Source organism: Pongo pygmaeus, chromosome 8, assembly GCF_028885625.2.
Source record: "Pongo pygmaeus isolate AG05252 chromosome 8, NHGRI_mPonPyg2-v2.0_pri, whole genome shotgun sequence".
Classification (NCBI taxonomy): domain Eukaryota; kingdom Metazoa; phylum Chordata; class Mammalia; order Primates; family Hominidae; genus Pongo; species Pongo pygmaeus.
In genome coordinates, this window is record NC_072381.2 from 55,500,238 (window position 1) to 55,523,411 (window position 23,174).

The following is a 23,174-nucleotide window of genomic DNA, read 5'->3' on the forward strand; positions in this document are numbered from 1 at the left end:
TAGTTGGGGGGCAGGACAAGACCCACCGGGTAGGCCGGCCCAGGCCACTTCCTCTCTTTGTTGTCCTCGTATTTTCTTTTCCTCCTGAGATTTAACTTGAAGACAACGTCACTAGCAGTTTCTGGAGCCACTTGCCAAGGCTGAGTGTGAGCTTAGCCTGCCCCACCACCAAGATGATCCTGAGCTTGCTGTTCAGTCTTGGGGGTCCCCTGGGCTGGGGGCTGCTGGTGGCATGGGCCCAGGCTTCCAGTACTAGGCTCTCTGATCTGCAGCGCTCCAGGCTAGCTGGGGTCTGGAGGGCAGAGGCTGAGGACACCGGCAAGGACCCTGTTGGACGGTAAGAGGGCCTGGACCTTGGCAGAGGTCATGGAGTAGGATCTGAGTCCCAGCTCAGCTAGAGCAGAGCCTCTCTAGACCTCACTGGCGTCCCATCTGTGAAATGGGCTAATAGTATCTATCTGCTGGGCCAGCTGTGAGGCTGAACAAGGAGCCTGGACTGGGTGTTTCAGGATCCACCTAAGAATTGCAGGGAGTTCCCTGTCGGAACCATGGCAGGGAATGGGGCTTGGGGGGCTGGCAGGGAGGCACAGCTCCTACCATCAGTCACCCAGCATGGGGCACTGGGGGACCGTGGCTGAAGCCATTGCCAGCTGGCCTGGCTATGCCTCCTGTTCTTCCAAAGAAATCAATTCTGAAAGCTGAGACCCAGCAAGGCTGCCCTGAGATTTTGATCTGAGTTCCCTGGGGACCTGACTCTGACTGCCCAGCAGTGAGCAGAGAGGGCCCCTGCTCTCCAGAGCACAATCCAGGGCGCTCTGCCTCAGCGACCCAGCAAGTGGGCAGGATGGTCTTGCAACTGGACCCAGAACATAGCTTTCCAACATCCTATGTGTACAGGGCCAGGGCCTCTCCTGCTGATGAGATGTTGGGCCTGTAAGTCCTCCCTAATCTCCAACTGCCCCTCAGTCAGAGCAGCAGGTGCTGTTTACGGGGCCCCCAGTCTCAGGGCCAGGCACCTTGCCACGTGTATCTCAGTTCATCCCTCCAACAGCCCCATTTACAGAGGAGGAGCCTGAGGCTCAGAGAGGCTGAGGGGCTTGCCCAAGGTCACACAGCTAAGGAGCAGGATCTGAGTTTGACTCCAGAGCTCATAGTCAACTCTCTGCAGCACTCGAAGCCAGTCCTGGCCCCCAGATGCTCCTACCTCCACCCTCCTGCCCCCACACACCAGACCTATTTGGCTAAGGGCATCTACATGGATTTACGAAGTAAGGAGGGGCCAGCTTACACTTCTGTGCTGTGTATGAGAGCCACCATCGCAGAGCGGACCTGCCTGGGATAGGTCTCATTTGGCTTCTGAGTTGCAGGTTTGTTGGGTGCTTTCCTGAAAACGGATTTGACCAGGGAGGGGCAAGAGGCCCCTTAGTGAAGGGCTGGTGGCAGTGGCGTGGGGAGCAGTGGCTGAGCAGTTGGCCATGGAGAAACCTCATTCCCGCCTGCCCCCAACTCTGCTCAGGGCTGGGAAGTGCAGGTGATTCTCAGTGGTGGGGCGGTAGGGGGAGCGGGGGGAGGGGTGGGGTGGGGTGGATCCAGCCACTCTGCTCTGATTTCAGGACCAAGGAAGCTCCACGCCTGAGTCTCAGGCCACCTTCCTCCTTTTGATGAAAGGGAGGATGAGAGGACCCGGTGGACAGGAGGGAGGAGGGAGCTGTTCCTCTTCCTCCCCACCCCCTTGGTTGTGGGAGAGACATTGCTCCTTTAGCTCCAAGGAGTGAGGGTCTGGGAACTGCTGATGGGCAGCCCTGCAGGGGCCCCGCAGTCCTTCTCTGGGGTTCTCAAGAGTGGGAGGGTGCATGTACCTGGCCCAGGAATGCCCAGGTGTCCCAAGCCTGGAAGCCCCCTGCCTGCAGGACTCTCCTTCCCATATCCAGAAGCTGCAGTCTCCACAGGGCAAGCCCATGTTCTCTCACCAAGCCCGGATGGGCTGGTGAGAAAGGAAGGAAACGCTGCGGCTTCCTGGGCTGATTGCTTCCCGTGCTCCTGTGACCAGGGAGGTGGAAGTGTGCTCCAGCCCCCTGTCCCTGCAGCATGAGAAGGGGAGGCAGATTGGGTTCCACTAGCAAGGGTGGTGACACCGACACCATCACGAGGAGGCTCAGCTGCCAGGGCCAGGCATTCTGCCCTGCCTTTGCCGCTCACATCTGTTTCCAGAGCTCCAGGGCTAGGCTGGGCCCAGGATGCAGGCCCCAATAAGACCCTTTGCAAGGAGAAGCTTGAATAGAACCACTATGTCCTCAGACTTCCCTGTGGTGGAGAAGCGAAGGGGTTAACTGCTTCTTAGGTTGCCAGGGACCCCGAGGGGCCCAGCCCAGGGAGCCAGCAGCCTGAGCATTAGGACTGTGGGAGGAAGAGGCTCTTTCTGTGCCCTGGCTTGGGGATGTCTAGAATGTGGGTGCCTCAGACCCAGGATTTGCTGTCCCAGTGGAACTCAGTCTGCGGTAGGGACTGTGCTGAGCCTCAGGCAAGGTGTCCCATCTATCACATTGCTGTGACAGCTCAGAGGGGTGGGGACGCCTCCCAGGGCCACAGAGCTCCTAAGTGACAGTGAGAGCCCGGGCCCACCCAGGCTGTCCTGTCCCTGCAAGAGGGTGGCCGTGTAGGGGATGCTGCTGCCAGCAGGCTGGTTGGCCCCAGTCACCGGCCTCAGGCTTCTCCTGACCCTCGCACAAGGAGCACTTAGATTTTCCCAGTTGGGAGCTTGTGGTGCAGAGGAGTCCAGCATATGACTGGAGGTCACACAGGAGCAGGGCAGAGCACAAGCTGCCTTCTCTGGGCCACGATGCACCTTTTGCACTTGTTCCTCCCCCATCCTCACCCCCACCCCCGACCCCTGCCGGGCACAGAGCCCTTGGTACAAACAGGGAAGAACCCCCACTGGCCAGAGCTGAAGCTTCCAGAACCACGCTCAGGAGTTCTCAGCTCTGGGCTGGTCCCTGAGAGCCTCAGGCTTCTCTGCCAAGGCCCTTTTCTGACTCAAGGACAAAATCCTTTGAGTTTCTGCCCTGGAATGGTCAGGTTAGTGGCTGGCTTCAGGGCCTCAGAAAGCGAGGCTGCTGAGAACACGCCCTCCTTCCCAAAGAAGACTTGAGGGCCCCTGGGAGGGTGTTTCCTGGCTGGGGAAGGGAAGGCACTCCACACAATCTGCATAATGGATGCGCCCTCCCCCTCCCACAGGCTCCCTCCCCCTTCCCTCCACGCCTGCTCTGATCTGTGTGCCGCAGAGGCACAGCTTCTTCGCATTTTGATGACGGGGGAAGGGCCTTGTTCAAGGTCACTGTGGGTTCAGGGAGGAGAGAGGAGAGCGCAGGCCGCCCAGCTTCCATTTAAAGCTCCAAAGGAGTCCACATACCCTCCCATCTGGGTGGGGCAGCAGGTTGGGGCCACAGCAGACCAAGGGCAGCTCCAAACCAGACCAGAGGAGCCCCACCTCCACTCTGGGTTGGCCACTGGGAGATGAGGGCACCCAGCAGGACTCCCCAAGGGAGGGCACAAAGATGAAGCCAGCCTGAGACGGAGGGGCAGAGGGAAAAATGGGCACTTCAGCAAGTTGGGCCAGGGGCATGGGCATCAAGGGCCAGCAAGAAGCTGCCAAGAGCTGGAGGAAGCCAAAGCAAAGGTCAGGAATGTTCCCATGGTTCTGGGCCAGCAGCCTGTACTGTGCCAAGGGAGGGCCTGCCCAGGGCGGGGAGCATGGGCAGAGAGAATAGCAGTGCTGAAGCCCAGGGTCTGGGCAGGTCAGCGGAGAAAGTTCCTGGGCAGGAAGGGTGGGCGGCATAGTTTCCACTTCCAGGAGCTAGAGGTGGAAAGTCCCGGTCACTCCCGGTAGGCTGGACCAGGCCAGGCGTGCCTGGGGCACAGGCCTTCCAGGCCCTCTGCAGTAGGTCAGAGGTTTGCGAGGAATGGAACTTTGTTTAGAGTGAGTTTCTCAACCCTGGCACTACTGACATTTTGGACTAGATAATTCCTCGTTGTGGGGTGTGGAGATGTCCTATGCGTTGTAGGGTATTTGGCAGCATCTTTGGGCCCCACCCATGAGACACCCTGTCGTGAATAGCACCCACCACCCAGTCGTGACAATGCACTTGGGGAAAGTCCCCTCTCCTCCCATTGAGAACCAGTGGTCTAAGAGAGATTTTTCCCTAGGGCTGAGCTGTTGCGGGAAGTCAGGGACCCCGAACGGAGGGACAGGCTGGAGCCGTGGCAGAGGAACATAAATTGTGAAGATTTCATTTTAATATGGACATATATCAGTTCCCAAAATTAATACTTTTATAATTTCTTACACCGGTCTTTACTGCAATCTCTGAACATAAATTGTGAAGATTTCATTTTAATATGGACATTCACCACTTCTCTAATAATACTCATAATTTCTTGTGCCTGTCTTACTTTAATCTCTTAATCCTGTTATCTTCGTAAGCTGAGGATGTACGTCACCTCAGGACCCTGTGATGTTTGCATTAACTGTACAAATTGATTGTAAAACGTGTGTTTGAATAATATGAAATCAATGCACCTTGAAAATGAACAGAACAACAGCGATTTTAGGGAACAAGGGAAGACAACCATAAGGTCTGACTGCTTGTAGGGTCGGGCAAAAAGAGCCAAATTTTTCTTCTTGCGGAGAGCCTATAAATGGATGTGCAAGTAGGAGAGATATCGCTAAATTATTTTCCTAGCAAGGAATATAATATTAAGACCCTAGGAAAAGAATTGCATTCCTGGGGGGTGGTCTATAAACGGCTGCTCTGGGAGTGTCTGTCCTATGTGGTTGACATAAGGACTGAGATACGCCCTGGTCTCCTGCAGTACCCTCAGGCTTACCAGGATTGAGAAACCCCAGCCCTGGTAAATTTGAGATCAGACTGGTTCCCTGCTTTCAAACCCTGTTTTCTGTTAAGATGTTTATCAAGACAATATGTGCACCGCTGAACATAGACCCCTATCAGGAGTTTCTGATTTTGTCCTTGTCCTGTTTCCTCAGAAGCATGTGATCTTTGCTCTGCTTTTTGCCCCTTAAAGCATGTGACCTACTCCCTGTTCATACACCCCCTCCCCTTTTAAAGTCCTTAATAAAAACCTGCTGGTTTTGCGGCTCAGGTGGGCATCACGGTCCTACTGATAGGTGATGTCACACCCGGAGGCCCAGCTGTAAAATTCCTCTCTTTGTACTCTTTCTCTTTATTTCTCAGACTGGCCGACACTTAGGGAAAATAGAAACAACCTATGTTGAAATATTGGGGGTGGGTTCCCCCGATACTGAGCCCATGTTCCAGGAGTTTCCATGGGGCCCCAGGTGGATGGATGTCTGTGCAGGCAAGCATGTCACCTGTGGCTCCTGAGCTCTGGGTCCAGTGCCTTCCCAGCCCTCTGTTTCAGTGTTGAGTGAGCATTCCTTCCTTCCTTCCATCCTTATCATGAGGTGTCCCCTTTTTACGTTGACTGATCCCTTGGAGATTCACCAGCCCCTTCCTGGTCTCTGTTCCCACTGACTGGCATATCAAATCCTGAGCCAATGCCCCATCATTTTCATTCCTTGGCTTTGGAGTTGGTCTTGATAGTTGTGAGAGAAACTCCCTACTCATTGTTGTCTTTCAAAATGTTCTTTCTTTTTTTCTTTTGAGACAGGGTCTTGCTCCATTGCCCAGGCTCGAGTGCAGTGGTTCAATGTCGGCTCACTGTGACCTCCACCTCCTCAGCTCAAGCAATCCTTCCACTTCAGCCTCCCAAGTAGCTGGGACTAGAGGTGTGCGCCACCATGCCCAGCTAATTTTTGTATTTTCTGTAGAGAGAGGGTTGCGCCATGTTGCCCAGTCTTGTCGGAAACTCCTGCACTCAAGTGATCCTCCCGCCTGGGCCTCCCAAAGTGCTGGGATTACAGGCATGAGTCACTGTGCCTGGGTTCCAAACTGTTATTGATTATTCATCTGCATTTTCTCTTCCTGATGAAAATGATTTATTTTTTTAAGTTTCATTTTTATTAGTTATACATACTCATAGGCAGGGGTCAGAAAACTATGGCCAGTGGGCCAAATCCAGCCCATCACCTGTTTTTGCTAACAAAGTTTTATTGGAGCACAGCCAGGCTGGTTCATTTGCATATTGTCATTGACTGCTTTTGTGGTACAATGGCAGAGTTGAGCAGATGGGACAGAGTTCATGTGGCCTGGAAAGCCTGAAACCATGGCCAGCATCAGGGGCATGTGACCTGTGCAGTCACACACAAGGCCCTGCACTCTGGGGGGCCCCACCCTGGGTGTCACCATCTTGAAATTCTTCATACTTTTTGAAGGAGAGGCCCCACATATTCATTTTGCACTGAGCCCTGCAGATTATGTAGCTGGCCTTCTGTCAAATATTTACTATCTGTACCCTTAGAAAAAAAGTTTGCTGATCTCCTGATTAGGAGTCAACTGGTTCTATAAGGCTTGTTGAGACAGTCAGAAGCCCCAGCTCCCTCTGGTCCCAAAGGCAATGACTTTCAAATTAGCAGGTGATTCTTTCGCATTTACCTCTGTATCACTAAAGAACATGCTTGCATTGCTACTTCTTAGGAGGTAGCATTATCTTTTTTTTTTTTTTTTGAGATGGAGTTTCACTCTTGTTGCCGAGGCTGGAGTGCAATGGTGCGATCTTGGCTCACTGCAACCTCCACCTCCCAGATTCAAGCAATTCTCCTGCCTCAGCCTCCTGAGCAGCTGGGATAGAGGTAGCATTATCTATGAGTCAGATCTCATTCCTACCCCAAAGCAAATGCATGTGCAGGCATCCATAGGGCCATGTGTACTGCTCAGCATTAAGCCTTGAAATAAACTGTGAAACTTTTTTGCCCCCTTGCACACTTTTGGTTTTCCCAGTAGTAAAAATTTAGAACTCACAGAGTTCTAAAATTTCATGTCTTGCTTTTTTCTTCTGCTTATTCTGTGTCTTTATCACTAACTCAGCTCCACACCCTCAGCCAGTTGTCCACATCTGCTCTCTACACTCTCATTCACACCGGGTGTCAGATCAGCTGCGTCTTCTTGGAGATGTGGCTCCCAGAGCCTCTAGGTGTGTTCCAGTGTGAACTGCTGCCCTCATACCACAGCCCATTGTCATTCTGGGGGCTCCCTTCACCTGGTTTTTGTGTTGGAACCTGTTTCCTGATCGTGTGCCTTCTCTTTCTTGATTTTCTCTGTTGTTTTGTTGGAGTGTTTCCTGTGGCACCACGGTTCTGCATCCTGGGTGTGCCATGCAATGACTCAGAGAGCCTTAAAATGCTGGTGCTCGGGCCCTAACCTCAGGGGGTCTAGGAGACTATTATTTTTCTTTCTTTTTATTATTATCATTATTTTTGAGACAGGGTCTCGCACTGTCACCCAGGCTGGAGTGCAGTGGTGTGATCTTGGCCCACCACAACCTCCACCTCCCAGGTTCAAGCGATTCTCCTGCCTCAGCCTCCCAAGTAGCTGGGATTACAGGTGCCCACCACTATGCCCAGATAATTTTTTATATTTTTAGTAGAGACAGCGTGTCACTATGTTGGCCAGGCTGGTCTCAAACTCCTGACCTCGTGATCTGCCTGCCTCGGCCTCCCAAAGTGCTGGGATTACAGGAGTGAGCCTCCGTACCCAGCCTCTTTTTATTATTTTTTGTATTTTTTGTAGAGATGAAGTCTCACTATATTGGCCAGGCTGGTCTCAAATTCCTAGTCTCAAGCAGTCCTCCTGCCTCGGCCTCCCAGTGTTGGGATGACCGGCATGAGCCACTGCACCTGGCCCAAGACTATTATTATTATTATTATTATTATTATTATTATTATTATTGAGATGGAGTCTCGCTCTGTCACCCAGGCTGGAGTGCAGTGGTACAGTCTCCACTCACTGCAACCTCTGACTTCCGGGTTCAAGTGATTCTCCTGCCTCAGCCTCCTGAATAGCTGGGATTACAGGCGTGCACCACCATGCTGGGCTAATTTTTGTATTTTTAGTGGAGACGAGGTTTTGCCATGTTTGCCAGGCTGGTCTGGAACCCCTGACCTCAAGTGATCCGCCTGCCTTGGCCTCCCAAAGTGCTGGAATTACAGGCGTGAGTCACCACCACCCAGCCCCAAGACTATTATTTTTAAAGTGCCACACAATGGTTTTGTTTTTGGGTGTCTTTTTTTTTTTTGAGATGGGGTTTCACTATGTTCTCCAGGCTGTTGTCGAACTCCAGGCCTCAAGCAGTTCTCCCACCTCAGTCACTTGAGTAGCTGGGATTACAGGTGCAAGCCAGCACACCTGACTTGCATGATGGTGTTGATGTGCAGGCAATATTTCAAACCACTGCTCATCAGGTAGTCCCCTACTGGGATACATGGGAGGTAAATGTTGTGAAACCTGGGTCGTTTGAAAATGTCTTTATTCTCATTCCCCACACTGGTTCATAGTTAGGCTGGATATAGGATTCTGGGTTGTAAATTATTTTTCTTCAGTATTTTGAATGCAATTTTCACTGTGTTCCAGTTTCCAATATTGCTGTTGAGAGGTTCAAAACCATTCCAATTACTGATTTTGTATGAGTGTGTTTGTCTTGGTTTTCCTCTCAGGAAGCATGTAGAAACCATCTTTGTTCCCAGAGTTCTAAAATTTCATGATGACATGTTTTGATGTAAGTGTATTTTCATCATATTGCAGGTAATTGGTGGTGCTTTGAATCTGGAAATTGAAGTTCTTCACTTCTGGAATATGTTTTTTGTTTGTTGTTGAGACAAGGTCTCGCTCTTTTGCTCAGGCTGGAGTCCGGTGGCACAATCATAGCTCACTGAAGCCTCAACCTCCCAGGCTCACGGGACCCTTCCACCTCAGCCATCTGAGGAGCTGGGACTACAGGTGCACATCACCACGCCTGGCTAATTTTTGAATTTTTTTGTGGAGATTGAGATCTTGCCATGTTGCTCAGGCTGGTGTCGAACTCCTGAGCTCAAGTGATCCTCCTGCCTCAACCTCCCAAAATACTGGGATTACAGGCATAAGCCACCATGCCTGGCCTGATTTTTTTCATTGATGATTTCCTCCGTCTGTTCTCTCTTTCTGAAATTTGTACTATTTGGATGTTACATTTGCAAGACTGATCCTCTTATTTTTCTTTTCTCTTTCCAATTTTTCATCTCTCTGTTTGCTCTTTTTAGGGAAATGTCTTTAACTTTACCCTCTAACATTTCCATTAAATTTATTTTCATTTCTACTGTTATGTTTTTAATTTCCAAGAGTTCTTTTGTGTTCTCTGAATACTCACCCTTCCTCTCCCATCCCCCCCTCATTTTTTTTTTCATAGCTTCCTGTCTTGTTTCTTGGGTGCAGTAATTTCTTTTATCAACCTGGAAATCTTAGTGCAAATGTTTGAGTGGTTCTCTTCTCCTTACACAGTCTTGGTTATTGTCCAAGTTGACATTTTTCTGTTTGCCCACTTTGACTTCTTTTATTTTTATTTTTTTTTTAGGTAGGGTGAAGTGTAGTGGCATAATCATGGCTTACTCCAGCCTCCAACTTCTGGGCTCAAGCAATCCTCCTACCTCAGCCTCCTGAATAGCTGGGACTACAGGCATGTGCCACCACACCAGGCTAATTTTTTGTAGGGATGAGGTCTCACTACATTGCGCAGGCTGGACTCAAACTCCTGGGCTCAAAGGATCCTCCCACCTCAGCCTCCCAAAGTGCTGGGATTACAGGCGTGCGCCACTGTACCTGGCCCTCTTTTGGAATACAATGTTTCTCGGGTAAATCTTGGATGTCTGCTCACTTAAGAGGAGAAAGACTGAGAAACTGACTGGAAGCTGGGGTGTATGGATACCCCTTTCTGACCCATTTTGTCATAGGATCTTCTGGTTGGCTATTTTTATGGGAGAACCCCTGGTGTCAGCAGCTTTGGGTCTTTTCCTCTCGGGCTGGCTCATTTTCCTGAGAAACTTTTCCAGTCTGCTGCTGAGAGGGTAAAGCAGGCTGGGGGCTCAGCACTGAAAATATGGTCACTAGGCTGGGTGCGGTGGCTCACGCCTGTAATCCCAGCACTTTGGGAGGCCGAGGCAGGTGGATCACGAGGTCAGGAGTTTAAGACCAGCCTGGCCAACATAGTGAAACCCCATCTCTACTAAAAATACAAAAGAATTAGCCAGGCGTGGTGGCGGGTGCCTGTAATCCCAGCCACTTGGGAGGCTGAGGCAAGGAAAATCGCTTGAATCTGGGAGGTGGAGGTTGCAGCAAGCCGAGATCACACCACTGCACTCCAGCCCAAGCAACAGTGTGAGACTCCGTCTCCAAAAAAAAAAAAAGAAAAGGTCACTCAAATCACCCGCCCCTGCCTTTCCCAACACTATCCCCTGCGTGACAGTGCTTGACGGCCCCAGGACAAAGACTGGCTCCAGAGAATAAAATCCTGGCACTGACAGCCACTTCATCACCAAGGCCTCTGAACGCTGCTTTCTAAGAGTCCACAGATATGGCCACTTCTCCCACGTCCACCATCACTCAGTCCAAGCTGCCATCATCTCTCCCCATACCCTGGACACAGCTGCCAACATCTTGCCCTCCCATCCTCTCTGCACCCAGGAACCAGGGTGGCTCTTTCATGCCACTTCTCTGCTGAAACCCCTCCATGATTTCCCATGCCCTCAGGACATGGGCCAGCTCCTCCGCTGAGGTCTGGCTTCTCCCTTCCTCCCAGCCTCCTTCTGCAGCCCCTTCCTCACCCCCACGCACCCGTCACATCCGGTGCCTCATCCGACTTTCTGGCCTTAAGACACAGCCCCATTAGCTCCTTCTCCTGAAAGTCTCTGCAGATCCTAGCACTTCTCACCCATTCTAAGAGTGTCCGCTCTCCCTGGGGATCCTGAAGGGAAAGTCTGTACCTCTACATCCACACCCTGAGCTTGAGCGCAGCACCCGGCACCCAAGAGGTGCTGAGCTGTACTGTGCCACGGAGATCATTGCCACTTGCAACTCTGACAAGCTCTGTTCTGGGAGCTGGCTGCCTGGGGAAGGGCTCTCTGACCACTGCCACTGACCCCATGGAGTCAGCCACTGGGTCAGTGAACTGGGGCTCCGTCAGCATGGGTGTCCCCCTGCTCCTGGGACCACCACAGTACATGCTGGTGAAGGGCCAGGATGGAGGGGCTGCCTCTCAGGTGTGCAGGATGCTGAGTGTGACCCCCAACCACCTTGCATGACCTTGATGCTGTGGCCATCCCAGAGAGGACACTGCTCCACCCAGCTGCTTACCTTTCCTTAGGACAACTGTTTGAAAGTCCCTTTCTAGAATGGTCCTAATGGGCATGGCCAGGGAGCTGGTCCCTCATGTAAGTAGCAACTGGGCAGGCTGCTAGGGCAGCTGGAATGGGGCAGTGGAGCTGTGTTCACAGAACACTTGTTAGGAGCCAAGCACCTGGTGCTTCTCTGCCCACTTAAAAGAGGGCATTACGATCACCATTGTGTAGATGGGGAAAGAGAAGCTCCCTAGGTGCCTCACTCAGGGTCACACAGCCAGAAAGTGTGAGGGATTTGAACCCAGGATTCTTCAGCCCCAGCTGCACGTTGGTAACGGGAGAAACAACAAGAGCTTTCTGGCTCTGTAGCTAACCTCACCAAAGGGAAATCCATGCAGACAGCTGCAGTGCACACGGTGTTTTCCCCACACTCTGGCTGTTAGTTTTGTTGGCCAAAACAGTCATCACCTTGGAGCTGCTTTTCACACTTTTAGATTGTGGTGGGTTTCTCAGCCTCTCTGCTGGCTCGGGGAGGCTTCGGGAAGGTAGTGGAGCAGCTGCCCTCTTTGCAGGTAGGGATTGTGAAACATTTGCTCTGGAGCCCAGGGATGAATAATGCGGAAGGCTCTCTTCTCAGGATAATGGATTCCAGAATCCCAGCACTGCTCCCGCAGGAGGCGGGGACTGGTGGCTCTGCACTGGCACCCCCTGTTGACCTGGGTGTGGCTCAGCAGCCTTCTCCTCTGGCTTGTTTTCCAGTAACTGGTGCCCCTACCCAATGTCCAAGCTGGTCACCTTACTAGCTCTTTGCAAAACAGAGAAATTCCTCATCCACTCGCAGCAGCCATGTCCGCAGGGAGCTCCAGACTGCCAGAGAGACAAAGTCATGTGAGTAAGGGAGGGTGGGCCATTTGCCCAGGCCTGGAGCAGGCCCTCCCTGGAGTCACTGAGCCAGCCCTCCTCCTCTTCCAGGTACCGCATGGCCCACAAGCCGGTGTACCAGGTCAAGCAGAAGGTGCTGACCTCTTTGGCCTGGAGGTGCTGCCCTGGCTACACCGGCCCCAACTGCGAGCACCATGGTAGGGCTCCCTGCAGCCCCCTTCCCCCCTTGACCTCTGATCCCCAAGGTCAAGCAGCTCCTCTGACCACTGGGGTCAATATCTAATGCTTTCTTCTGCAGATTCCATGGCAATCCCTGAGCCTGCAGATCCTGGTGACAGCCACCAGGAACCTCGGGATGGACCAGTCAGCTTCGAACCTGGTGTGTTGCTTTCTGGAAGGGGCAGGCAGGCAGGCTGGTGGGGCCCATGTAGCCAGCTGTCCCTTTCTCCTGTGATACAGCAGTGCCATTTCAGGGAAACCTTGCTTGCAGAATCAGCAAGGCCTGCTCTGTGGCCTGCACCACCTCCCACCTTGAAGGCCAGGCTCACAGGGCCCCCAGCTGCCTGCTGGCCAAGCACACACACCCTTTTCCTTCACCCCATCTTCTGGGAAGGACTTGTTCATCTGGCACTTTCCTTGCCCCCCTGAACCACACAAGCCCTTGTGCCTGGAAAAAGCATTCTCTCCCTTTCCCACAGCCCTAACCAGAGCCAGGAAGTCATGCTGTCCTTGGTCTTGGAGTCAGCACGGGAAACCCACCAAGAGACACCATTTGCAGCAGGGCCCTTCAAGGCTGGGCCCAAGATTGGGAAAGCAAATGAGTTTCATTATGTGGTGAAGTATTTATTGACAAGGGCTGCCAAGAATGAAGTTGTGAGGCCATGTGCATGTGCTGAGGAGGGGAGTGTACCATGATTGATTAGTCATGTCTACTGTAGGTGTAGGAGGCAGGGTGAGGGCTCACTTGCTATGCATTTGCCCTCCAGGGGTTTAAGGCTTCTAAGCTCCTGCTCAGAGGACATCAGCAGCTAACTTCCCTGCTCTCAGCCTTCAACTCTCCTTATCTGAACCTCGTGATCTTCCCAGGCCTGGTGAGTTAGCCCTTGACATTTATGTCTGCTGTGTATTTAGGCCACCTTGCTGCAGCAATCAATGAGGTTGAGGTGCAACAGGAACAGCAGGAACACCTGCTGGGAGATCTCCAGAATGATGTGCACCAGGTGGCAGACAGCCTGCCAGGCCTGTGGAAAGCCCTGCCTGGTAACCTCACAGCTGCAGCAATGGAAGCAAATCAAACAGGGCACGGTGAGTGGCAGGCCCTAGGGGCTGAGGAAGAGCCTGGTCACATTGAGGGGAGGAGGGGAGGACCCCGCTGGTCCCAGCCTGGGAGGAGTGTCTGCTCCTGCAGGGCTTGTGTCACACCACATGTCTGTTGCAGATTTCCCTGATAGATCCTTGGAGCAGGTGCTGCTACCCCACGTGGACACCTTCCTACAAGTGCATTTCAGCCCCATCTGGAGGAGCTTTAACCAAAGCCTGCACAGCCTTTCCCAGGCCATAAGAAACCTGTCTCTTCATGTGGAGGCCAACCGCCAGGCCATCTCTGGAGTCCAGGACAGTGCCGTGGCCAGGGCTGACTTCCAGGAGCTTGGTGCCAAATTTGAGGCCAAGGTCCAGGAGAACACTCAGAGAGTGGGTCAGCTGCGGCAGGACGTGGAGGACCGCCTGCACGCCCAGCACTTTACCCTGCACCGCTCGATTTCAGAGCTCCAGGCCGATGTGGACACCAAATTGAAGAGGCTGCACAAGGCTCAGGAGGCCCCAGAGACCAATGGCAGTCTGGTGTTGGCAACGCCCGGGGCTGGGGCAAGGCCTGAGCCGGACAGCCTGCAGGCCAGGCTGGGCCAGCTGCAGAGGAACCTCTCAGAGCTGCACATGACCACGGCCCGCAGGGAGGAGGAGTTGCAGTACACCCTGGAGGACATGAGGGCCACCCTGACCCGGCACGTGGATGAGATCAAGGAACTGTACTCCGAATCGGACGAGACTTTCGATCAGATTAGCAAGGTGGAGCGGCAGGTGGAGGAGCTGCAGGTGAACCACACGGCGCTCCGTGAGCTGCGCGTGATCCTGATGGAGAAGTCTCTGATCATGGAGGAGAACAAGGAGGAGGTGGAGCGGCAGCTCCTGGAGCTCAACCTCACACTGCAGCACCTGCAGGGTGGCCATGCTGACCTCATCAAGTACGTGAAGGACTGCAATTGCCAGAAGCTCTACTTAGACATGGACGTCATCCGGGAGGGCCAGAGGGACGCCACGCGTGCTCTGGAGGAGACCCAGGTGAGCCTGGACGAGCGGCGGCAGCTGGACGGCTCCTCCCTGCAGGCCCTGCAGAACGCCGTGGACGCCGTGTCGCTGGCCTTGGACGCGCACAAAGCGGAGGGCGAGCGGGCGCGGGCGGCCACGTCGCGGCTCCGGAGCCAAGTGCAGGCGCTGGATGACGAGGTGGGCGCGCTGAAGGCGGCTGCGGCCGAGGCCCGCCGCGAGGTGCGCCAGCTGCACAGCGCCTTCGCCGCTCTGCTGGAGGACGCGCTGCGGCACGAGGCGGTGCTGGCCGCGCTCTTCGGAGAGGAGGTGCTGGAGGAGATGTCTGAGCAGACGCCGGGACCGCTGCCCCTGAGCTACGAGCAGATCCGCGTGGCCCTGCAGGACGCCGCCAGCGGGCTGCAGGAGCAGGCGCTCGGCTGGGACGAGCTGGCCGCCCGAGTGGCGGCCCTGGAGCAGGCCTCGGAGCCCCCGCGGCCGGCAGAGCACCTGGAGCCCAGCCACGACGCGGGCCGCGAGGAGGCCGCCACCACCGCCCTGGGCGGGCTGGCACGGGAGCTCCAGCGCCTGAGCAACGACGTCAAGAGTGTGGGGCGGTGCTGCGAGGCCGGGGCCGGGGCCGGGGCCGCCTCCCTCAACGCCTCCCTTGACAGCCTCCACAACGCACTCTTCGCCACTCAGCGCAGCTTGGAGCAGCACCAGCGGCTCTTCCACAGCCTCTTTGGGAACTTCCAAGGGCTCATGGAAGCCAACGTCAGCCTGGACCTGGGGAAGCTGCAGACCATGCTGAGCAGGAAAGGGAAGAAGCAGCAGAAAGGCGTGGAAGCTCCCCGGAAGAGGGACAAGAAGGAAGCGGAGCCTTTGGTGGACACGCACGTCACAGGGCCTGTGCCAGGTGCCTTGGGCGCGGCGCTCTGGGAGGCAGGTGAGTTCCTGGACCGGGGAGACTGGACGAGCTTAGGAGGCCAGGGCCGGCTGCTGGCAGCTCTTCTGCCTCCAAGAGGGCCAGGAAGAAAGAGAACAGGATGGCCATCCGTCACCCCTACTAGGTCCACCTTCCCCTTGGCCCACCTGCTTCTCAGGGGTGTGGGTCTCTCAAGCTACCTGGCTTATGGGGAGACAGAAGTCACAAGAACCACCTGCTAGTGCCAGAGCCTGTGAGCGGCAGAGCCTGGAGGCCACACACACACTAGTGCCGCCTACCGCTCCTGCTGCAGAGAGGGGATCGCCTCCTGCCCTGCCAGGGAAGCCTTCAGGTCCCCCCATCTCATCTCTTCACCTCACCCCCTTCATTCCCATGTGCGTTTAAGCCACTGTATCTAGGGAGAATGTGGATAGGGACAGTGGCCACTTGCAGCCCCACTTAGTTCTGTTTCACTTTCCATGATTTTAGTTTTTTTTCTGTTTTTTTTTCTTTTTCTTTTTTCTTTTTTTTTTTTTTTTAAGATGGGTCTCACTTTGTCGTCCAGGCTTGAGTACAGTGGTGGGATCATGGCTCACTGCAGCCTCGACCTCTCTAGGCTCAGCTAATCCTCCCACTTCAGCCTTCAGAGTAGCTGGGACTTACAGGCATGTGTCACCATGCCTAGCTAATTTTTGTACTTTTTGTAGAGACAGGGTCTTGCTATGTTGCCCAGGCTGGTCTCAAATTCCTGGGATCAAGTAATCTGCCCACCTCAGCCTCCTAAAGTGTTAGGATTACAGGTGTGAGCCATGTGCCCAGCCTTGATTTCAGTTTCTTGCATCAACCACGATCAGAAAATAGGTGAGTACGGTACAATAAGATTTTGGGAGAGGGAGAAACCACATTCATATAACTTTTATTACAGTATATTGTTATAATTACTTTATATTTTATTATTATTGTCAATCTCTTACTGTGCCTAATTTACAAGTTAAACTTTGGCATAGGTATGTACATAGAGGAAAAAAATAGTATATATAGGGTTTGGTACTGTCTGAGATTTCAGGCACCTGCTAAGGTCTTGGAACACACCTCAGTGGACTGTACAGGGAAAGCCATGGGCCCTGAAAGGAGCTCATTCCCTCTGCAAATACAGTTAACCTGTCTCACCGCTCTGTGCTAGTCCCCTTCCTGGGCTTTACCACAATGACCCATCCCAACAGGTCAATGACACACTCATCAGCACTTCCATCTTACCTGAAACTGAGGCGCAAACAGAAGTTTCCTGCTTGCACAGCTAGTGAGCAGCAGAGAAGCGCTGTCTTTAGGGTGCTGGTTCTTCCCCTCCAAAAGGCCCTCCATGGCTGGTCCCTGCAGGGCCCTGGGCCTGGGAGCTGGCTTTGAGGCTGAAGGGATGTGTGACCAAGCTTCCCATCCCCTCCCCGAGTGTGGTCCTGGGAGGGGGACAACTAGGCTCTGTGTCTCAAGTGACTCTCTCTGCCAGAGGCTGGCCTTGGAGCTGTGGCCTCTCCCCACCCAGACACAGGGCTAAGTACAAGGCCACCATCTTGGCCATGTGCAGCCTGGCGTGTGGCAAGTCCAAGGCCTTGTTGAAGGTCCCGTCCCAGGCAGCCCCTGCCCCTGCTGACCCTCCCTATGGCCCAAGAGGCAACATGGAGCAGTGGGAAGCACCCAGGCTCTGGCATCACTTGTCTGTTTCTTCCTCAGTAAAATGGCAGAATCCTTACCCACGTCAAAGTTTTGTTATGAATACTGCTGCGTTTACCAGGTACCTAGCACGAGGCTTACCTCATGTAGGAACGCAGTCAACGTTTTCCCATTTCCCCAGCATTTTCAGGGTTCAGGTTGTGTCCACCGACACTGACACTTCTCTCTTGTTTCCTCTTGTGCGTGGTGCAAGGCTTCAATATGCTGATGACTTTCAGAATATGCCCCATGGTTTGGAAATGTGTTTACCACGACGATATTTATTTCAAAAAAATGTTGTCCTTAAAAACAAATTTCCAGGCTAGGTGCAGTGGCTCATGCCTATAATCCCAGCAGTTTGGGAGGCTGAGGCGGGTGGATCACTTGAGGTCAGGAGTTCAAGACCAGCCTGGGCAACATGGTGAAACCCCCATCTCTGCTAAAAATACAAAATTAGCCGGGTGTGGCGGCAGGCGCCTGTAATCCCAGCTACTCGGGAAGCTGAGACAGGAGAATCACTTGAACCTGGGAGGCAGAGGCTGCAGTGAGCCGAGATTGCGCCACTGCACTCCAGCCTGGGCAAGAAGAGCGAAACTCTGTCGAAAAAAAAAAAAAAATTAGCCAGGTGTGGTGGCAGGCGCCTGTAATCCCAACTACTTGGAAGGCTGAGGCAGGAGAATCGCTTGAACCTGGGAGGCAGAGGTTGCTGTGAGCCAAGATAGCTCCATTGCACTCCAGCCTGGGCGACAGAGTAGGACTCTGTCTCAAACACACACACACACACACCCCAAATTTACCTTTATTTGTTTGTAGGACGGCTGTAGGGCTTCAGTGTGTGCCCTGCAGGGAAGCACACTCTGAGTTTGCACAGCCCTTCCCGCATCTTAGGGCCTGTCAGGCGCAAGGCTGGGTTGGGGTGTCTCCCTCTGCGGCGGAACTCCCTGCGCAGGCGCCCGGAAGGAACGGCCGGAACGAGGGCCTAGCACCGGTAGAGGGCGCTGCGAGCCGGCCTTCCTTCGGCTAGGCGAGAGAACCACCTGCAGGGTGTTAGGGGAATTGCAGAGGCAGCCGCCGGCCTCTGACTTGGGCACAATCTTTTTTTTTGAGACGGAGTCTCGCCCTTTCGCTCAGGGTGGAGTGCAATGGCGCGATCTCGGCTCACTGCAACCTCCGCCTTCCGGGTTCAAACGATTCTCCTGGCTTAGCCTCCTGAGTAGCTAGGATTACAGGCGCCTGCCACCATGCCCAGCTAATTTTTGTAGTTTTAGTAGAGACGGGGTTTCACCATGTTGGCCAGGCTGGTCTCGAACTCCTGAACTCGTGATCCGCCCACCTCGGCCTCCCGAAGTGCTGGGATTACAGGCGTGAGCCACTGCGCTCGGCATTTTTTTTTCTTTTTTTCTTTTTTTTTTTTTTTTTTTGACGGAGTTTCACTCTTGTTGCCCAGGCTGGAATGCAACGGCGTGATCTCGGCTCACCGCAACCTCCGCCTCCCGGGTTCAAGCGATTTTAATGCCCCAGCCTCCCGAGTAGCTGGGATTACAGGTATGCCCCACCACGCCTGGCTAATTTTGTATTTTTAGTAGAGATGGGGTTTCTCCATGTTGGTCACGCTGGTCTCGAATTCCTGACCTCAGGTGATCCGCCTGCCTTGGCCTCCCAAAGTGTTGGGATTACAGGCGTGAGCCACTGCGCCCGGCTGATTTGACACAATCTGAACACAAATAGGAAAGCTATTCTCAACTGTCTAATTCTCAGAAAATCTTCCAGAACTAGAGGAAAGCAACATTTTTTTATTCACAAAGGCTTGCTGGATTGGGCGTCAAAGAGCTGAGGCTTGAGTTCCGGGACCCAAGTCAGTAATTGCTCAGCAAACTGCTCCTCTGCAGGCTTTGGTTTTATCACCTAAGAAATGGGGACCTTGTTTTAAACCCCTACAGAGAGAGCAGGTTGAGGAACCCCATGGTGGACATGACCTCGTTGGTTCCAAGGCCAATGTCACAGCCAGGACCCAAGTAGGACTCACCCTTCCTGTGCCATCTCATGACCCTGTCCCCAGCTGCCCAACCATGCTGGCCAGGCAGCAGGGCTGGCTTCTTCCTGGCTGTTTGTACACCCTCCACACATGGCAGCTTCCTCTGCCTCTGTGCCCATGCATGGGCCCGGCACGAGTGTTCTGTCAGTGTTCCTGTCCTAAGGCTGGCCAAAGTGCTCCCTGCAGAGAACCAGAAGTCTAGAGATTCAAGGTCTGCTCCCAGGAGGCTTGGTAATTTACTAGTTGTGTGGTCTGGAGCAATAAGCTTTTTCTTTCTGGGCCTCAATTTACCCATATGTAAGATGACCAGCTTGGCCAGGAACAGTGGCTCACACCTGTAATCCCAGCACTTTGCGGGGTTGAGGTGGGAGGACTGCTTGAGCTCAGGAGTTTGAGACCAGCCTGGGCAACAGAGCAAGACTCTACAAAAAAATAAAAAATTAACCGGGCATGATGGCACATGCCTATAGACCCAGCTACTCAGGTGGCTGAGGTGGGAGGATTGCTTGAGCCCAGGAAGTTGAGGCTGCAGTGAGCCATGATTGCCAGTGCACTCCAGTCTGGGCAACAAGAGACCCTTTATCAATTAAAAAAAAGAAGACCAGCTTGAAGGGGCTTCTTTTCCCTGGCTCCACCTGCTCTTTCCTTCTTTCTCCAAGGTTCTGTCTTCAACATCCAGGAGGATCCAGCCTTCATGGCTCTGCAGATACCTTCCCAGTGTTAGCATTATTATTACCTTGAGGATGGATATTTTCTCCCTCTCCCCTGAGTATCTCAAGATTCCTAGCAAGTAGTGGTCGTCTGGGAGTCAGAGACCCGTGTTCCTGTCCCAGCCTGCCATTTATAAACCATGTAGCCTTGGGCAGCCGGTGAAGGATGCAACCTGTTTTGTCAATCAGGGATACTGTCTCTCAAGGAAGTTGGAAGGAAAAGGGATCAAACGAGAAAGTGCTTTGTGGCTGGGCATGGTGGCTCACCTGTAAGCCCAACATTTTGGGAGGCTGAGGCTGGAGGATCACTTGAGCCCAGGAGCTCGAGATCAGCCTAGGCAACATAGTAAGACTCCATCTCTATGTTAAAAAAAAAAAAGGGCTGCAGTGAGTCATGACCACTGCTGCACTCCAGTCTGGGGGACAGAGTGAGTCCCTGTCTAAAAAAAAAAAAGAAAGTATTTTGTTAAAATGTACATCAGCTCAGACAACAGACTTGCATTTTCCTTGCTCTCTATTAGTGAAAAACAGAATTGGCCATCTAGCTCTTCTCCTGCAATAACACTGCCGTTCAGAATATCTAGGTTATCTAGAAATAGTGACCTATTTCCAGTGCTAATAAGGTGAGGACGGTAGGTCTCAGGGTTTAATTTCCCACCCAAGGGTGTAAGGGATGAGTCACTAAGCACTGTCCTGTTATGTTTCAGGATCCCCTGTGGCCTTCTATGCCAGCTTTTCGGAAGGGACGGCTGCCCTGCAGACAGTGAAGTTCAACACTACATACATCAACGTTGGCAGCAGCTACTTCCCTGAACATGGCTACTTCCGAGCCCCTGAGCGTGGTGTCTACCTGTTTGCAGTGAGCGTTGAATTTGGCCCAGGGCCAGGCACTGGGCAGCTGGTGTTTGGAGGTCACCATCGGACTCCAGTCTGTACCACTGGGCAGGGGAGTGGAAGCACAGCCACGGTCTTTGCCATGGCTGAGCTGCAGAAGGGTGAGCGAGTGTGGTTTGAGTTAACCCAGGGATCAATAACAAAGAGAAGCCTGCCGGGCACTGCATTTGGGGGCTTCCTGATGTTTAAGACCTGAACCCCAGCCCTGATCTGATCAGACATCATGGACTCGCCCAGCTCTCCTTGGCCTGGGGCTCTGGCCAAGGATGGGCTGGAGGTCATTCAGTTGGTCTGTCTCTTCCCTGGAAACCTTCTGCAAAGACAGTGTGGTGTACGTGGCCTCCCGCTAACCACAGGGGGCTTGGCCATTTCTCCATGATGAGAAAGACTGGAATGCTTCTCCGGGCAGGACATGGTCCTAGGAAGCCTGAACCTTGGCTTGGCATGCCTTCTCAGACAGCACGGCCTGGGCTCCAACTCTTCGCCACACCCTGTATTCTACAACTTCTTTGGTGTTTTGCTCCTCCTCCTACAGGTTGGAAACTTCTGTACAACACTAAACTTTTCTCTTGCTTCCTCTTCTCTTCTCCCTTATCGTATGATAGAAAGACATTCTTTCCCAGGAGGAATGTTTAAAATGGAGGCAACATTTTGGCCAACATTGGAAAGCACTAGAGGGCAGTGGGATTAAACCAACCTACTTGGTGTCTATTAGTCAGTAATGAAGACGACAGCCTGGCCAACCAAGGGAAAGGAAATTAGTATCTTTAGTTTCAGTCATTCCTTGTATGATATGGTTTAGCTGTGCCCCCACCTAAAATCTCATCTTGAATTGTAATCCCTATAATCCCCACGTCAAGGGAGACATCAGGTGGAGGTAATTGGATCTTGGGGGCGGTTCCCCCATGCTGTTCTTGTGATAGTGAGTTCTCACGAGATCTGATGATTTTGTAAGTTTGATAGTTCCTCCTGTGTTCATTCTCCTTCCTGCCACCTTGTGAAGAAGGTGCCTTGGTTCCTCTTCGCTGTCTGCCATGATTGTAAGTTTCCTGAGGCCTCCCCAGCCATGTGGAACAGTGAGTCAATTAAACCTCTTTCCTTTATAAATTATCCAGTCTTAGGCAGTTCTTTATAGCAGTGTGAAAATGGACTAATACACTTGTGTTTATCTGTAATTTAAATTTCACGTCTTTTTCTCCTTGCCTTACATAGGGTAAAGACTAAGAAATGCCAAACGTGAACTAAAATGTGTAGGGCCTTCAACTTTTTTACTTTCTCCGGTATCTTAGGACCATCGTAATTCTTGTTAGCATCTCTAACCAGGAGGCAGCTGAGGGAGGAGGGAAGGAAGACTGTAAAAATCCCCCTCACTAATGATCAACTTTGGAATAAAGTGATGCCCTTCAAATCTCTGCCTCATTTACTTCCGGAGGGCAAAAATAATTGGTAAAGTAGGTAAAAAAAATATGGGACAACGTGAAACTATGTGGGTAAATGTGACTGATTATTCCAGGCCCTGTTATGTAGAATGATTTCCGTTCATTCTATATAAAACACTTGGAAGCTTCCACACTAGGCAAAGACACTAATATTGGACTAGACAGTACAGCTCATAGCTGCAATTATTCCTGTAATATACCAGCATATGGTATATTTCCTGTAATATACCAGCATATGGTTTTAAAAAAAGTTCAGATCCTATAGCAAACTGGCCTGAGAAAACAGTCATCTAGCTATCAGAAACAAGGGTTTTTTTGGTATTAGATACTCAAAATTTGTTGAATATAGTCTTCTCTGTAAGAAAATCAGATTGCTGAGACATGAGAATCAGTTGAACCCGGGAGGCAGAGGTTGCATTGAGCTGAGATCGTGCCACTGCACCCCAGCCTGGGAGACAGAGCAAGACTGTCTCAAAAAAAAAAAAAAAAATCAGATTGGACTTCGTAGTGAGTTGCTTGTTGGCGTTAACAAGGTTACCAGCACTTCTCATTGTTTGCTAGGAGTCATTACTTCACTTGTTCCTCAAAATTTATTTAGCACTAAGTTTTGTGCACTCAATGTGCTAAAACATCGGTGTTAAAAGGAACAGTATGCCAGGCCACACTGCTGACTGATGTTTGACCTGGGGTAAATCACAGCCTCTCTTGAACTTTGTCTTTAGGGTGAGATGGTTGATCTTACAGCTCTAATTAGGTATTCTGGCATTCTTTTTTGAGACGGAGTCTTGCTCTGTCACCCAAGCTGGAGTGCAGTGGTGCAATCTCGGCTCACTGCAACCTCTGCCTCCCAGGCTCAAGCAATTCTCCTGCCTCAGCCTCTCGAGTAACTGGGATTAGAGGCACCCACCACTATGCCCGCCTAATTTTTGTATTTTTAGTAGATACAGGGTTTCACCGTGTTGGCCAGGCTGGTCTCGAATTCCTGACCTCAAATGAT

The 23,174-nt window shown here is 52.4% G+C and overlaps 1 protein-coding gene and 1 long non-coding RNA gene across 4 annotated transcripts; one reads left to right on the forward strand and one right to left on the reverse strand.

The window, feature by feature from the left end:
- On the forward strand, positions 1–22,146 carry MMRN2 (multimerin 2). Of its 3 annotated transcripts, XM_054503230.2 has the most exons (8): positions 198–337; positions 1,169–1,367; positions 12,041–12,169; positions 12,254–12,360; positions 12,462–12,542; positions 13,295–13,468; positions 13,602–15,413; positions 20,552–22,146. In XM_054503230.2, the coding sequence occupies exons 3-8, from the start codon at positions 12,060–12,062 to the stop codon at positions 20,932–20,934; spliced, it is 2,667 nt and encodes an 888-aa protein (XP_054359205.1). In that variant the 5' UTR covers positions 198–337; positions 1,169–1,367; positions 12,041–12,059; the 3' UTR covers positions 20,935–22,146. The 3 variants fall into 3 exon arrangements, with proteins under 3 accessions (XP_054359203.1, XP_054359205.1, XP_054359204.1); XM_054503228.2 differs by lacking the exon at positions 1,169–1,367 and having other exon boundaries at positions 1–337; XM_054503229.2 differs by lacking the exons at positions 198–337; positions 1,169–1,367 and adding an exon at positions 3,219–3,676.
- Positions 12,994–18,137, reverse strand: LOC134740156 (uncharacterized). The gene is made up of 3 exons (XR_010127421.1): positions 17,897–18,137; positions 17,202–17,788; positions 12,994–15,478 (listed from the first exon to the last, which is right to left on the reverse strand). It is a non-coding gene; the product is annotated as an uncharacterized LOC134740156 (long non-coding RNA).
- Positions 22,147–23,174: the final 1,028 nt, after the last annotated feature.